Source organism: Euprymna scolopes, chromosome 35 (genome assembly GCF_053919585.1).
Source record: "Euprymna scolopes isolate OS-2025 chromosome 35, ASM5391958v1, whole genome shotgun sequence".
Classification (NCBI taxonomy): Eukaryota; Metazoa; Mollusca; class Cephalopoda; order Sepiida; family Sepiolidae; genus Euprymna; species Euprymna scolopes.
The window spans coordinates 24,939,951-24,955,020 of record NC_136516.1 but is presented as its reverse complement, the minus strand read 5'-3'; the positions used below and the strand labels follow the sequence as shown (position 1 = coordinate 24,955,020).

At 34.4% G+C, this 15,070-nt stretch overlaps 1 protein-coding gene across 1 annotated transcript in view; it reads right to left on the bottom strand.

Annotated features, from left to right (window-relative positions):
• Positions 1–15,070, bottom strand: part of LOC145259597 (uncharacterized) — a 258,287-nt gene that overhangs the window by 115,737 nt on the left and 127,480 nt on the right. Inside the window, exons 11-13 of the mRNA XM_080117250.1 lie at positions 8,740–8,994; positions 7,207–7,347; positions 2,421–2,624 (exon numbers count right to left, since the gene is read on the bottom strand). Of these exons, the coding sequence (XP_079973376.1) occupies positions 2,421–2,624; positions 7,207–7,347; positions 8,740–8,994 (600 nt within the window). The remainder of the gene's footprint in view (positions 1–2,420; positions 2,625–7,206; positions 7,348–8,739; positions 8,995–15,070) is intronic.

Sequence of the window (15,070 nt, the reverse complement as noted above, 5' to 3'; positions counted from 1 at the left end):
GTCCATAAATCATCCCACTGCGTATACATGCCTGATAGCTTCGTCCCTTAGTCGAGTTAGTAAAAGCAGAAATAGATAATAAATAAACAAATAAATAAATAAAGCATCACCGGTTTCCGTTTGAAATTGCTTACAGATTCCCGAGTTCGCCAAGACGCTGTTAGATTATGCCGGAATAACAACAGGTGGTCTTGCTGATAATCGATTGAAAAAATCGACTAAAAGTTAGATGTTTATTTATCGGTATAAAAATGAGACTTTATTACAAGGACAAATAACGTTTATAAGTTTTGGAAATGCAGTCGAGATCTTAAAAACAATAAACAAATGAAGAGTTATGTCAAATACATAAACAAAACTTTGGTTAGTAAACGTGATTCAAAAGTCACATGTTAAAAGATGTGAGTTAAATTATGCCATAGTTTGAAGATATACAAACAGACAACCGGAGTAGAGAGAGGGACAGAGATGGCCTTCAGTTTAAGATGGCTCAAAGCAGAGGGAATCAGAAATGGCGGTAGTCAGAATCAGCGTTGCAACTTTCCAAAAGGGGGAAAACACACTAGAATAAAAAGTTGCCGAAAATAAAACCCGAGGCTCTGTCATTTTATTGAGAAGAATTTCCTTTGCAGCTTCCCGTTAGACAAGACTCAAGATACATCAGATATATTCTCGATTGGCCAGATGTTGAAATATAATGATAAGTGTTATTCGTCTTTTGCGTTGTAAAGGTATTTATGTATATTTTTGTCCCGTCACAAACTGTATTTAAATGTTCGTACTCACACAACAAACTCTAGATTAGACGACCACAACGCTAGACGGTCATAGACGAACACATGCACACTAATGAGCAAAAAAAAAAAAAAAAAAAAAATGGGCCAAGAGTGAAAGAAGGAAGAAATCGATTTTTCAATATTTTTCCATTAAATTTTATTAATTTTAACTGAATATTTCTATTTTGCAGATCATTATTATTATAGCATATAATAACAAGTGGAAAAAGTAATCCTAAAAATAATAAGACCGCATCTTGGCGAGGATATATAAAACCGAAGTGCAGGATTAAGGCAGTCCAAAATGGCTTACAAGCAGATATTTTGATATTTTAAGAAAAAAAAAATGTGAAAACATCTTTTTCTGAAGTGAAGCGAATTGGTCCAAGGTTTGAATTCGAACGCTCGGTAAAAATGAAATCTGGATCTGGTCGCCCTAGAGCATCCACTTTGAAGGACAATCACAGGCTTAAATTAACTGTTTTGAATGATCGAAAGAAAACTTAAGTTGACCATAGCAAAGAATTCACAACAGGGTCTGGAAATTGTCTTTCTAGATATACAATATCTAGACGAATGAAAGAAATGGAATTTTCTTCTAAAAGGTGTGAAAAGAAGCCATTTTCATCTGAGAATAACATGATTGATAGAAAGAGATTTTTCTCGTGTTATAACAAGAAAGATACAGACTGGTTCAGGAATGTTTTCTGGTCAGATGAATCAAGATTTTGTCTTGTTAGTGATGCTTTAGAACGGTGCATTCCAACAACTGAAGAAAGATTTTCACCAAGTTGCATAAAAACGACAGTTAAACACGAGAATGGAGAGATAATGGTATGGGGAATTTTTACTGCAGCAGGAGTTGGGGAACTTATTAGATGTGAGAAGTCAATCAATGCAAAGGAATACATTCGAATATTAGAAACAGGACTGTTACCAAATATCCAGAAGCTGGGAATCCCAGAACATTATTTTTAACACCATAATGCCCCTGTACACATTGCTAAATTCACAAAAAATGGTTGTCTGATAATTCAATTGATGTGATGCGTTGGCCAGGTCAAAGCTCACATTAAAACCCAAATCGAGAATATTCGGTCCATAATATCTCGTACATTGGCTGGAAGAACTTTTTTGAACAATGACAAACTGCGGGAAGCTGTGCAAAGCGAATGAAATAGCATCTCTTCGCTGTGTTCAACTTTGGTTGAGAGCATGTCTAAAAGGATTATTCTTGTAAAGAAATCAAAAGGGAATGCGATTCCATACTAAGCATTTATAAAAGTAAATGCCTTGTTCTGATTTAAGGTTCCTTGTTCAATTGTTCTTTGTTAAGTATAACTTTTAGTGCAATAAAATGTATAAAATTTGTTTGGCACATTTTTTTTTTTGCTCACGAGTGTATATACACACGTCATATAAGTGACTGTGACACGTATATACAAACGTTATACACTTTGTATACACACATTCATTAGAAGAAAATGTTATATCAATAGACGATACATGGATTTAGACAAGTAAATTATATACACTCGTTTGTGTATAGACTTTGCAACGTAACAATGCATTTGAACAAAGATTGGAGGTTACGTTGGTCGAATCGTAGTCCGAATAATACAAATAAGAATGTTAGTTACTCACACAATTGACCGAAGTTGTCAAATATTTCTTCTTCTGTTGAATTAACCGATAAAACAGTGCCACTTGGTGTCATCAGGTCATTATTGGCATCACCGTCCATGTATCCTTGCAAGCCGAGGGTTTTAATAGTTTCTTGGACATTTTTGGGTATGGAAAGACCGACACTTAACATTCCCGTGCTTAATGTCACCGTGATATCAATTCCTGCAAATAAAATATAGCATAAAAGCAAACGTATGTCCGGCTTAATCACATATTCAAATTTCGTTTTATTAGCAAACATGAGGAGGCTTAATGTTAAACAATAAAAACGAAGAAGAAGAATTATATACAGAAATTTATTTTTACTAGATGATGTATCCGGCGTTGCCCGGTATTAAACTATAGTAGTAATTTTTCTAATGCACTCATCTCCAAAACACAGAAATTCTGCTCTGTTTGTTGTCAACACAGAAGGAGCTGGGAGAAGAAGAAGAAGAAGAAGAAGAAGAAGAAGAAGAAGCGGTAGACGTGGTTGATTTTATGGGAAAGCGGGAGAGACTAACTGCGAGAATTCCCGAGATTTGACAGGAATAAAAGACCGAATTCGATTGGATAGTCAACTGTGCTTTTGCTCAAACAGAGAAAACGGTGAGAGGAGAGAAAAGTCCCTTCCTAAAGAAAGTTCCGGCTCAATGTGAGAAAGAAAATGAGGTTGAAGGACCCAACAGATTTCATAAACGTAACATTGAATTATACATAACGTTAATTTATACATAACGTTAATTTATACATAACGTTAATTTATACATAACGTTAAATTATACATAACGTTAATTTATGCATAACGTTAAATTATACATAACGTTAAATTATACATAACGTTAATTTATACATAACGTTAAATTATACATAACGTTAATTTATACATAACGTTAAATTATACATAACGTTAATTTATACATAACGTTAAATTATACATAACGTTAATTTATACATAACGTTAAATTACACATAACGTTAATTTATACATAACGTTAAATTATACATAACGTTAAATTATACATAACGTTAATTTATACATAACGTTAAATTATACATAACGTTAAATTATACATAACGTTAAATTACTTTAAAAAAATGAAGGAAAAAAAATGGACCCCCCCCCCCGAAACATGTGCATATGAGTATTATGTTTTTTTTTCTAAACAGTTCACATTTTTTTTTTACAAAGGAGTCTCTTATCAAGGCCCGGAAGCCATTCGAGTATAAGGGTTAATAAGTGTACGGTGGTCAATGGGACAATGTCGTAGTAATCATTAGTGGAAATTTGGTAAATTAGATTACTTAAAGGGACGGTTCATCAAGAATTTGTTTATGTTGGACTTGAAGACGACCATATTATAGTCCGCTGGAAAGCAGGGAAACAAAACAGAGTTCCATAAGTGTTCGTTCTAAGAAAGAAACTTTGTTCATGGAATATTCATTTAGGTTTCGACACAGATAAAGGGTGGAGAAAGTTATTGTAAGTAAAAAGTAATCCAGTTGAGATCGAATCAAAGCCTAAAGAAGACAGTGAGTCAAGTACGATAACCAATAGGCCAACTTGACATGAACTGTAAAAAAATGTTTTCAAATCTACTTATTCTTATTATAAGGAATCTGTCATGTGAACCATTTACGAAATAGTTGGCAAGCAGATAAAAATCCGCCTCACGTACCAATTTTTCAATTTTTACTCCTTAGCAGCACTTTTTTCCGGATGAAAACCGATTAAAAAATTTTCCTTAAGTCAGAATACCCTATATAACAAATTTCATGTTTGTAGATGAAAAATTCGTTGAGTGTATAGGTTGAAAAGTGTCCTCACAAACACATTTTCATTTTTATAGATATATAGATGAGTAAAACAGGAAATTAAATCTTAATAATAGCTAATAATAAAAGTCAGAACACCAGAGTTGATTGGCCAAATAAAGAATTTTAAACAGATAATATTAATCAGGACTATGACAACATATTTCTATCATTGTTTTGACTCTTGAGTATATATCCGACACAGACACAGTTAATCAACCTAAAACCACATAAGTATATAAAAGCATATCTATATATATATAAAAGTGAAAGTGTGTGTGTGTACATTTCCCTACGCAATAACTCTGTCAATTTTTAGCCTACAGATTCGAAATTTGATATACAGGGTACTGAGATTTGGGAAAATCGATGTGATTGGTTTTCGGACATAATTTGTCGATTAAGGGGTCAAAGTTCAACGATTTGACATTTGAGAACTCTACCAAACTCCTTCTACAATTTTGGGTCTAAACACGTGAAATTTTAGATATAGATTCCTTGGACATGGATCTAACTTAATAACTTGAGTTGAGCCCTAAACAATAAATTTTAAGGGGTCATAATAGGGGTCAAATTTTTAAAAATTGACCGTTTTTTTTGTTTTTTTTTTTGCTCAGCAGACACCTCCAAACACCCGGGCAACGCCGGGCTGAAATGCTAGTAAGATATCAAAGGATACACACTCGAGAGTCAAAACAATGAAAAGAATATGCTGTTGTCCTAGCCCTAAAATTAATGATGTACTAGTCCACCTGACGATCTTTTTAACATTTACCCATAAGCAAAAGTAAATAAATTAGTGATTTTAGTTTCCTTACCAGCATGAATGGCATACATAATTTATGTAATGTAGCTCGGATGGCTTTAAAGTATTCTACGGTTTCGGAATTTTTACGCGTGGGACAATTTGTTAGGTGTCACTCTCAGCGTAGTAACAAATATATTTTTGATGAGTGATGGGGCTTGTCGCGTAAGGATTAGGCAATAGATTTCCCATAGTCCCATTTTTACAGAACTCTCTCTCTCTCTCTCTCTCTCTCTCTCTCTCTCTCTCTCTCTCTCTCTCTCTCTCTCTCTCTCTCTCTATTCTTGACTGACCAGCATGCAGTGAGCACACCTATTTTGGTGTCCTCTTTCTCCCATGCAAAAATTTACCTAAGGTAGCCTAGGCTAGGATAAAAGAAAGCATTTGTAATTTAATACTTTTTTATTTTTAACTAGCGGGGGTGCCCAACGTTGTCCTGGTAAAAAGAAAAAGTTTTGGGAGGGAGGTAGGTAGGCCTGAACCCATAGCCTTGAGATGAATAGCCTGATGACTTACCACGACGCTACACAGGCAGGGAATTGAGGAAGGGTGAAATTAAACGTTTAAAAAAGCAGGTGGTTGAACGACAACGTATGGTTTTCTAGGTCAAGCGTTGCACCATAGTAGTAGTAGTATTAGCAGTAGAGAAAATGAAATCACAGCACGAATTTTGTAACATAAAAGTCCCTGAAATTAAAGATATAGGCGACTTCCTTTCGTAAATCGGACATATTATAATCTAGACAGTGTATAAAAAGTTGTAAGATTTAGTAACCCCCCCTCCGAGACGCTCCCCTCACCCCAAAAGCCTTTGGCGGACATACCAAAAATGCACGCACACACACACACACACACACACTCACATTTTTGCTTTTATATTATAGATGTATAATATTATAAAGTAGCTAAGTTCTTTTTTATACAAATCTGTGTTACGTATCATTTATCACCAACAAAGCAGATATCACAACCAGAAATCAACACCAAACAGACATCACAGCCAGAGTGACCCAAGGAGGCGATGGTCTGGGTTGGACAGCAGCCAAACAGAAGAAGTCCAAACCATTGAAGTATGTCTTATTAATTTTGAATACCGTTTGATCACACTGGTGAGGCTGATGTCGTTTGCATGACAAATCAAGTAACTCTCCCTGGCAAATGATCGTTATAATTGGTGCTTAACGGTTGAATATCGTTTTTTTTTACATTAGTGGAGCTCGAAACGTCCCCACGACAATCAAGTAACACTCCACCGGCAAATGGATTGGTTATATATTGAAAGCTTAAAAATGTGGGGGTAGATTGCTCTTATTCAATCAGTTGTGATTAGGTGAAATCTTAAGTAATACCTAATTGTATTATTTTGTATTAACCATACTGAGTATTGAACCTTTAACCTCCAGAAGACTGTCATTTTTGTTTTTACTCACTTTCAACCCCAAACAAAGCATATCATCACGTAGACGTAAGGGGCTACTATTTTGGGACTATGCCTAGGAAAGATTAACAAGATGTTGTTTTACATTACATTTAAACTTGTGCATATCAGTACTGTTTGGGAAGCAGACGGCAGAAAGGGAATTCCAAAATCTAGCTGTTCGAGGGAAGAAGCTGTTAGAGTAGAAAGCTTTCTGGCATTTAGGTACATCAACAGTGAAGGAGTGGGATTTTGTTGCTAAGCAGGTTTGTCGGGAATATTTACATTCAAGGGGACGCAAGTGCAATGAGTTCATCAGAGCACATTCCATTAAAATATTTGTAAAACAGGCACAGGAATTCAATATTGCGGTGATGGGACAGGGGTTGGAGCCAAATTGACAAAACGGGTTTTGAAACTCTTTTTTGGACCCTATCCAAAAGAGAGAGACTAGTAGTAGATGCACCAGCTCAGATGTGGCAACAATATTCCATGCATGGGCGAATGATGGCCTTGTAGAGGCACAGGATACTCTCAAGTGTGAGTAGTCTTCTAGCACGTTAGAGAGAGCCCATTTTTCTTGCAGTGGCCTTTGCAATGTCCACAATGTATTTATTCCAGTTCATATTTTCAGTGAATGTTAAACCGAGAGATTTGAAATGATTATAACTCAGCACTTTTATCCATTGCACCACATGCCCTTGAATAAAATATAAAGAAATACGCACCTAACTTGAAAGAGAAGGATGCAGACGGGTCCTGAGTTGCATCCGATTTCCGTAAGACACTGATGCTGCCGATCTTTTGAAAGTTGATCGTTTTCTGAAAATCAATCGTCAGATCTTTGCCGTCTAGAAGGATATTCAATCCTGAAATTTGAAAGAAAATCAAATAAAGCGATATAAATGTCTAGTGTACATACGTGGTGCCTTAAATAAGTTTCCAGACTTTTTTCGTTTGGGTACTTTTATTGATAGTACATACATGAAACTATAGTCTCCTTCGAAGTAATCTCCTCTGGCTGCAATACACTTGTTGTACCATTCCAACAACTTCTGGAAGGCCTCATGCAAGTCTTCCTGTGTGAGCGTGTCAATGACCTTCGTCATAGTTTCTGCCATCTCTTTGAAGTAATCTTGTCTGGCTGCATAGCACTTGTACCGTTCCAACAACTTCTGGAAGGCCCCAATGGAAGTTCTCTTGTGTGAGTGTGTCACTGACTATCTGGTCACAGCCTCTTTTATCTCTTCAGTTGTCTCATAACGACAGCCTCTAAGGTTTTCCTTGAGCTTAGGGAATAACCAAAAGTTACAGGGAGCAAGTTCTTGCCTATCGAGAGAATGAGGAACTGTCTTGATGCCTATCTTGGTCAAATAGTCTGTAACAAGGATGGAGTTGTGTACTGGTGTATTCGCCAAATCTTCAATTCCTCATGAATAATTGTGTGTACAGTGTCCATACTGACATCTAACCGTGCACTTATTGTCTCTATAGACACATGACTGTCCTTATCCATGAAATTCTTTATTTGGCCAATCAACTCTGGTGTTTTTACTTCCTTACTCTTCCCACACCTCTCAACCTTCCTTGAATCACTTATACCACTTAAAAAACTGATGCTCGATTCATACAAGATGTTTCAAAAGTAGTTTGAAGCATTCCATACGTTTTTGTGGTATTTTTTTCCGAGTTTAAAACAGAATTTTATTGCATATCGTTCTTTTAAAGTATCCGCACGTCCAGATTGCATTTTTGAAATTCACCAGCTGTGACAATTAAGCCTTAGTAGGGTGCATTCCAATTTCTGCTGTATCTGTTCATTTGAACTTGAAATCACAAAAAAACTGGTCAGTCATCTCATAAGATAACGCACTGAATTTTAAGAGTCTACAATAATTTTAAATGCCTGTACAAAAAATGTCTGGAAAATTGTTGAAGGCACCTCATGTATAGATAGAATTTATATAAGGCAATATAATGCAGAGGTGTTACGGATAGACACAAACTGAAGCGAATTAAACAAGTCACAGCGAGGAGAGATGTGAAGCTTCCTCCCGGTGCATTACGGTGGATCCCCGACTAGAGCATGCAGTCAACTGATTTGATTGAAAAATGGGCGATTTCACCGATTTTGATGACAATAATAGTATTGGTCGTGTGAAACATTCGTTGATTCTCTATCAATCCCGAGCAATGTCGGATCTCCTCGCAAGTAGATAGATAGATAGATAGATAGATAGATAGATAACTCGAGACCTTACCTTTCTTGTTTTCAGACATTTCCACTTGTGCCATTGCATTTGTCTGAAAGTCCTTCATGGCGAAGGCAGAGAATATGGTGGCGTTGACAGTGGTCCCATTCTCGTTAACAGCGAACTGTGTTCGTACCTGGATCTCAATCAGTTTGACATCATTTAACTTGTCATAAATGTTCGCATAGACATATTCACCCAATCCATTAAAAGAGTATTTAAATCCATCGAACGTTTGAATATGCGGATCACCAAATGTTGAAGCTTGAAGATAAAAACAAGAGAAAAATGAGAAATTAAATCCCTTCTAGGAAAAATAATCTATATATTAATACGATAGCGTGTGTGTTATTTTGTGTCTCACGCCTACATCCTTTTGCTTCCCAGTGACTGTTGTTGAATTCTCCTGAAGGAACTCAAACATATATATATATATATATATATATATATATATATATATATATATATATATATATATATATATAATTTTATATGTATATATATATATGTAAAATCTTAGTCATTAAATGAATTTAAAAATTTATGACGTGAAACGTTTGAATTTCAAATCAAAAGATTTTTATTATTCTATGTAAGACAAAGAATACATTTGATATATTATAACTCCTTATCCTATAGGATTTCGATGTCTACCATCTCTTCAGCGGAGAAAATATTAGCAAATAGTTATAACTTATAAGCTTAAAGTTTCCATACCAGTTGATTGTTAGATAATTTTATTCTGAATATATATATATATATATATATATATATATATATATATATATATATATATATATATATATATATATATATGCTTCATAAGTTTTGGTTTCGGTATCGATTATAGCTGAAGGGACTCAAGTTATATATGTATATATATATATATATATATATATATATATATATATATATATATTCTTCATAAGTTTTGGTTTCGGTATCGATTATAGCTGAAGGGACTCAAGTTATATATGTATATATATATATATATATATATTTTTTTTTTTTCTTCATAAGTTTTGGTTTCGGTATCGATTATAGCTGAAGGGACTCAAGTTATATATGTATATATATATATATATATATATATATATATATATTTTCTTCATAAGTTTTGGTTTCGGTATCGATTATAGCTGAAGGGACTCAAGTTATATATGTATATATATATATATATTTTTTTTTTTTCTTCATAAGTTTTGGTTTCGGTATCGATTATAGCTGAAGGGACCCAAGTTTCTTCATAAGTTTTGGTTTCGGTTTTGATTCAAGCTGATGCACGGAAGCCATATGGATATATTTTTTTATTTTTGAAATCACAACTTCATGATAGAAAATTAACTCTATTATAATATATACGAAATCTGCATGCATTAAAATATCATATTTAAGCGTATTTTGCGACCCGGGCTACGCCAGGCGCCCCTGTTAGCTTAGATAAATAACAAGGCGTCTCCATAGAATGCCAACATCTTTAAATTACATATGTTGTGGAATGTAAGATTAAAATCCGAAAGGACCGGTGGTCTAATGGATAAGATATTTGATAAAATTCACTTGTAAAGTTATACTCTGAGGTTGAAAGTTCAATCCTCAGAGCAGTCGACACCCCAAATACAGTTGCGAATTATTGAGGATCTCTACTCAGTCATGGCTGACAGAACGAGAACATGTTATCTCTGTGAAGTAAATAAAAAGTTTCATTTGAAATTTAGTTCGATAGAGAGATTCATGAGTTTCACAAGATAAACCTGAAGAAGGTCGGAGGTTACATCAACTTAAATGTTGTGTAACTAACAAGTAAGATGAGAACAATAGTCTGAAGAATCCATATAAGTAGGATTTTAAATAAATATTTCGCCGATGATGGATTAAAAAGCTTTTTTTTTTTTTTTTTACTTTCTTTATAACTTGATTTCATCTACCAACGAGCTTATAAATGCCTTGCTTGTAAAATTCATTAGGTTTTTTAAATCATTCAACCACGGTAGTGGTTGAATATATGCTTAAGTCCGAAATTGAATGAATCGAGACACATTCAAACCCCCACCACTAATTCCGTTCGCAATCAAATTTCAAACAGGTTATATAGTTGGATAGAACACCTCATTAGCTACATTTTGAGAAAACAATTTCGAAAATTGGTTCAGTAGAAAAAAAGTTACAACAAAATATGTGGGTTCACAAACAGGAGAGTAAGTACATAAGTGACTAACGCTTTTTTTTATTTTGCATAACTTTTTTTGTATATAAATATTTTTTACTGCGATTTTGCCAATATGACATGTTATCGTAACGGTTAGAGTACCGGGGGTTATATCGTTTTTTTTTATAATTAAAAAACCGAACTTTTTTTTTAATAACTAATTTTTTTTTAACTCTCCTTATGATTTTATAGCAAAAAAATGGCGAATTTATCGATTAAAAATATTAGTGAATTCTATGATATACATATTCTTTGTATGAACTCAAATTTTTCGTTATCACATTTGATGAAAAATGTAGTCCCATTTTGGCAATGCGTCTGACCAATGATGCTTTCGAACCCGCGACCAGCACTGCGATGTCATCAGCAGCAGTCTGGGCATAAATATTCCTATTTTTAAACTCCTTTAAAAGAGGATTCAGCATACAGTTCCATAGTAAAGGTGATAAAATCCCACTTTGGGGGTTTCATTTAACTACTTCCCTTTTAACAGTTGCCCTCAGTAGTTCTACTTGAACTGTTCTATGCCTCACCATATACTCAATCCATTGGATGAGTACTGGTGGCACATTGAGTTCTCGTAGCGACTTGAACATACTACTGAAGGGTATGTTGTCAAAAGCTCCAACGATATCTAAAAAGACACCGAGTGCCATCTTCTTTTTTTTTAGTTTACGCTCTATACAGATCACGAATTCATGAACCGCAGTCTCGGTATAGAACCTGGCTCGGAACTACTGTGATTGAATGATAAATATTTTATTTATTATTTGCATATGTTGTTGTTTATTGTTGAGTTAGAAAGAATTAAATGATCCTAATTATGATATAATAAAATTATTAATTTTTATGTAAATTATAAAATTATTAATTCCATCTACTAACTAACTAACTAATGAATTAATTTTATTCAAACAATTTTCACTACATAAATATATGCAAATAATAGGGGGGAAATAAGTTCAATCCAGCGACTGACACCCTTTCTGACTCAACAATAAACAACAACATATGCAAATAATAAATAAAATATTTATCAATATTCAAATTTTATTTTTAGCTGCAATATTTTAAGTCTAAAAAATTCTTATTTTTTTTACTTTACTAGAATATCTTGTTCTTTACTTTTCCAGGTTGAATTTCTTGTCCTTTACTTTTCCAGGTTTAATAAAATCTTAAGAATATTACTTTTCATGCGCGCATTTTTCCATATAATATGAAATATGGATCTAACTCGTCCAGTCTACTCTCATGATGTTAAACGTAAGGCGATCTAAATGGTTTTGTAATCCTACAAATCAGTTATAATCCAAGGGACCTAGGTCAGGAGTATATGTAGGATGGGACAAGATTTCTTTACTAAATCCTCCCTTGAGAGGCTTTAGTTAGATAATGAGCATTATCATGATGGAAGATGACTCCTTTTTAGTTGACGAAATAAAGTCGTTTTCAGGTCAACGTAAATGAGAATATTGCACAAACGTGTGAAAGATGTTTCAATAATGTTATAACAGCGAGCGTATAAATAAATGGGGAAATATCAGCAGCAGCTGTAGGATAGCTGGCTTGCGGTGTTGAGATGGGGGGGATATACTGTCCTGACAGACGCAATAAAGAGTAAAAAACAAAAAACAGGCATTGTTTGGAAAGTTACGGTAATAAATGTTTTTTGCTAAAACAGAAAAAAAAAAGAAGCCAATTCGAATATATTTATTTTTGTTTGGTTGTTCCTTTTCGACCGGACCAGACCGTGTGGGGGCCCGAGAGAAGTCGAACAGTAACAAACATGATTCGAGCGTAACGGCCACGTAACAATGTGAAAAAAAACAGTTATAAATTAATCATGGGCGTATGTTTAAGAGCAATATGCATAAAATAAACCGCCAAAAATTTTTGCACCCGACCAACAGTAATTATCATTTCTGACTCTGCAGAGAATGTAAGTTCAGAACACATCTCTATAGGCTTGAAAATTATTATTTAGATTTCAAAATATTGTGTGTGTATATATATATATATATATATATATACACGTTTTATTTTTTATTACCGTATTTTTCTGTTAAGTTACATTATTGTTTCGGCTGCACGATCGTTCTTTGGCTTCCTCAGATTTTATGACGGCCAAAAAACGGTCGTGTAGCCGAAATTAAGGCTAGACAATCGAAAAGAGGGGATGACTTTCGAAAATATCGGCGAAAAAAGCGACCCTTCCCTGTAGAAAAGTGCCCAGTTGAGGGTGAAGAAATGTCTGAATTTTATTATACCATATTTCTTCAAACTGAAACATAATTATCAAAGTATACTTACGCAGAGAGATATGAAAAGTCTTTATTATAGTTTGTGCCTATTTCCATTCTATGAAGTCCAGGTGCGAACGCAGACCCCACAATTTTATTATACCATCCCTATATAAGTTAAAACATACTTATAAAAGTATTCTTATGTACATCTATATCAAAAACACTTGTAAACGTTTTTTTTTTAATTTAATTTTTTTTATTTCCATACTTTGTGGACCAGGCGCGAACGCCCACCCCAAATTTTAATGAATCACCGTTCTGTCAGATCAAACATACCCATTCCTGTGTCTCGATACATCTTCTACCATTACATGTAATCCGTTTTTTTTTTAATAGTTAACCATATAGGAGCCTATTCGTGACCACACACACATACACACACACACACACACACACATTCAGCTTTATATTATACATACATATATATATACATATATATATATATATATATATATATATATATATATAATTTAAAGGAGATTAGAACAATAGTCTAAAGAGCAGAGTGTATTTTAATGTAATAGTAAAATTACTAGTTTAATTAAAATACAGGGAAAGAAAAAGTCCTCGTTGTAATTTAGATATATAATAAGCTCGATAGGTAAATATCCTAGAGCTAATTTAATACTTACTTTTAATGCTAGGTTTATTTATGATGTCTTTTAAATACAGGGTGGTCAAAAAGTCAGGTAACATGTTAAAGGTAGAAAAAACAATATGATCCATTATAATCTCTATTCGTTTAATATTATTTGTTTAAATATTTGAGTGTAATATATAAACTACCCCTCCTGATTTCTGGCTTTGGGGCTATGTAAAGGATAGCGTTTATGGCAAGAAGCCTGATCTTTAAAGTTATTTATTGAAGAGGAGATTGCGCGGATATCAGCTGACATGATTACACGTGTTACACAATCAGTGGTTAATCGCTTCCAGCGATTGATAGAGAGAAATGGACGACAATTAACAAAATAAACATATTTCATGTTTGTTTCATTTTATATTTCAATGTATGGTACTTAAATATACGTGTATTGCTAATATCGTTTTTCTTTAAAATGTTACCTGACTTTTTGACCACCCTGTATACTAAAAACCCGTCCCAATACTTTGCTGATGAGGAAACTTTGTTTGTTAAAAACACTATATGTAAAAATTATTGTCCGTAGCTTGATGTCTACCACAATAAAAACATTGTTTTCCGAAACACACACACACACACACACACACACACACACACACACACACACACACACACACACACACACACATACAAAGTGGAAATATAAAATTCCCACCCTAAATAAAATAATACTTCAGTTTTATTGAAAAAGTCAGTTCAGGTAACGTGATTATATAGTAGAGCTGACATCTATTCAATGTAACTGCCTTCAGCCTCAATAACCGAAGTGAGAGCATGCTCTTTCCACAAGTGTGGCGAATACTCGACAAATACTTGGCAAATACTCAGTGGATGGTGGCGATCAGGGTGGTTTTGATGTTGTGGGGGGGGGTCATGCTGGTTATTTTCTCGACGAATGACCAAAGGAAGATGTCCAACAGATACAGATCGACGGAGGAGGAGGGGGGCAGTGAGAGAAGAGTACAAAGTCGTAGCATTCCTTCTGAAGTCAAGCCTGGGTCTCTTTGGACTTGTGGGCCAGCGCTGCATCCTGCTGCCACACCCACTTTCTGCCAGCGGCCACCTGATTGCCCCAGGGGATCACCACACTCTTTAGTACGTCCAGGTACACTTTGGTGTTGACTTTACTAGCAGACGTCGGAGATGTGAGGTGGCATGATGTGGCCCTCGCTTGAAACCACACCA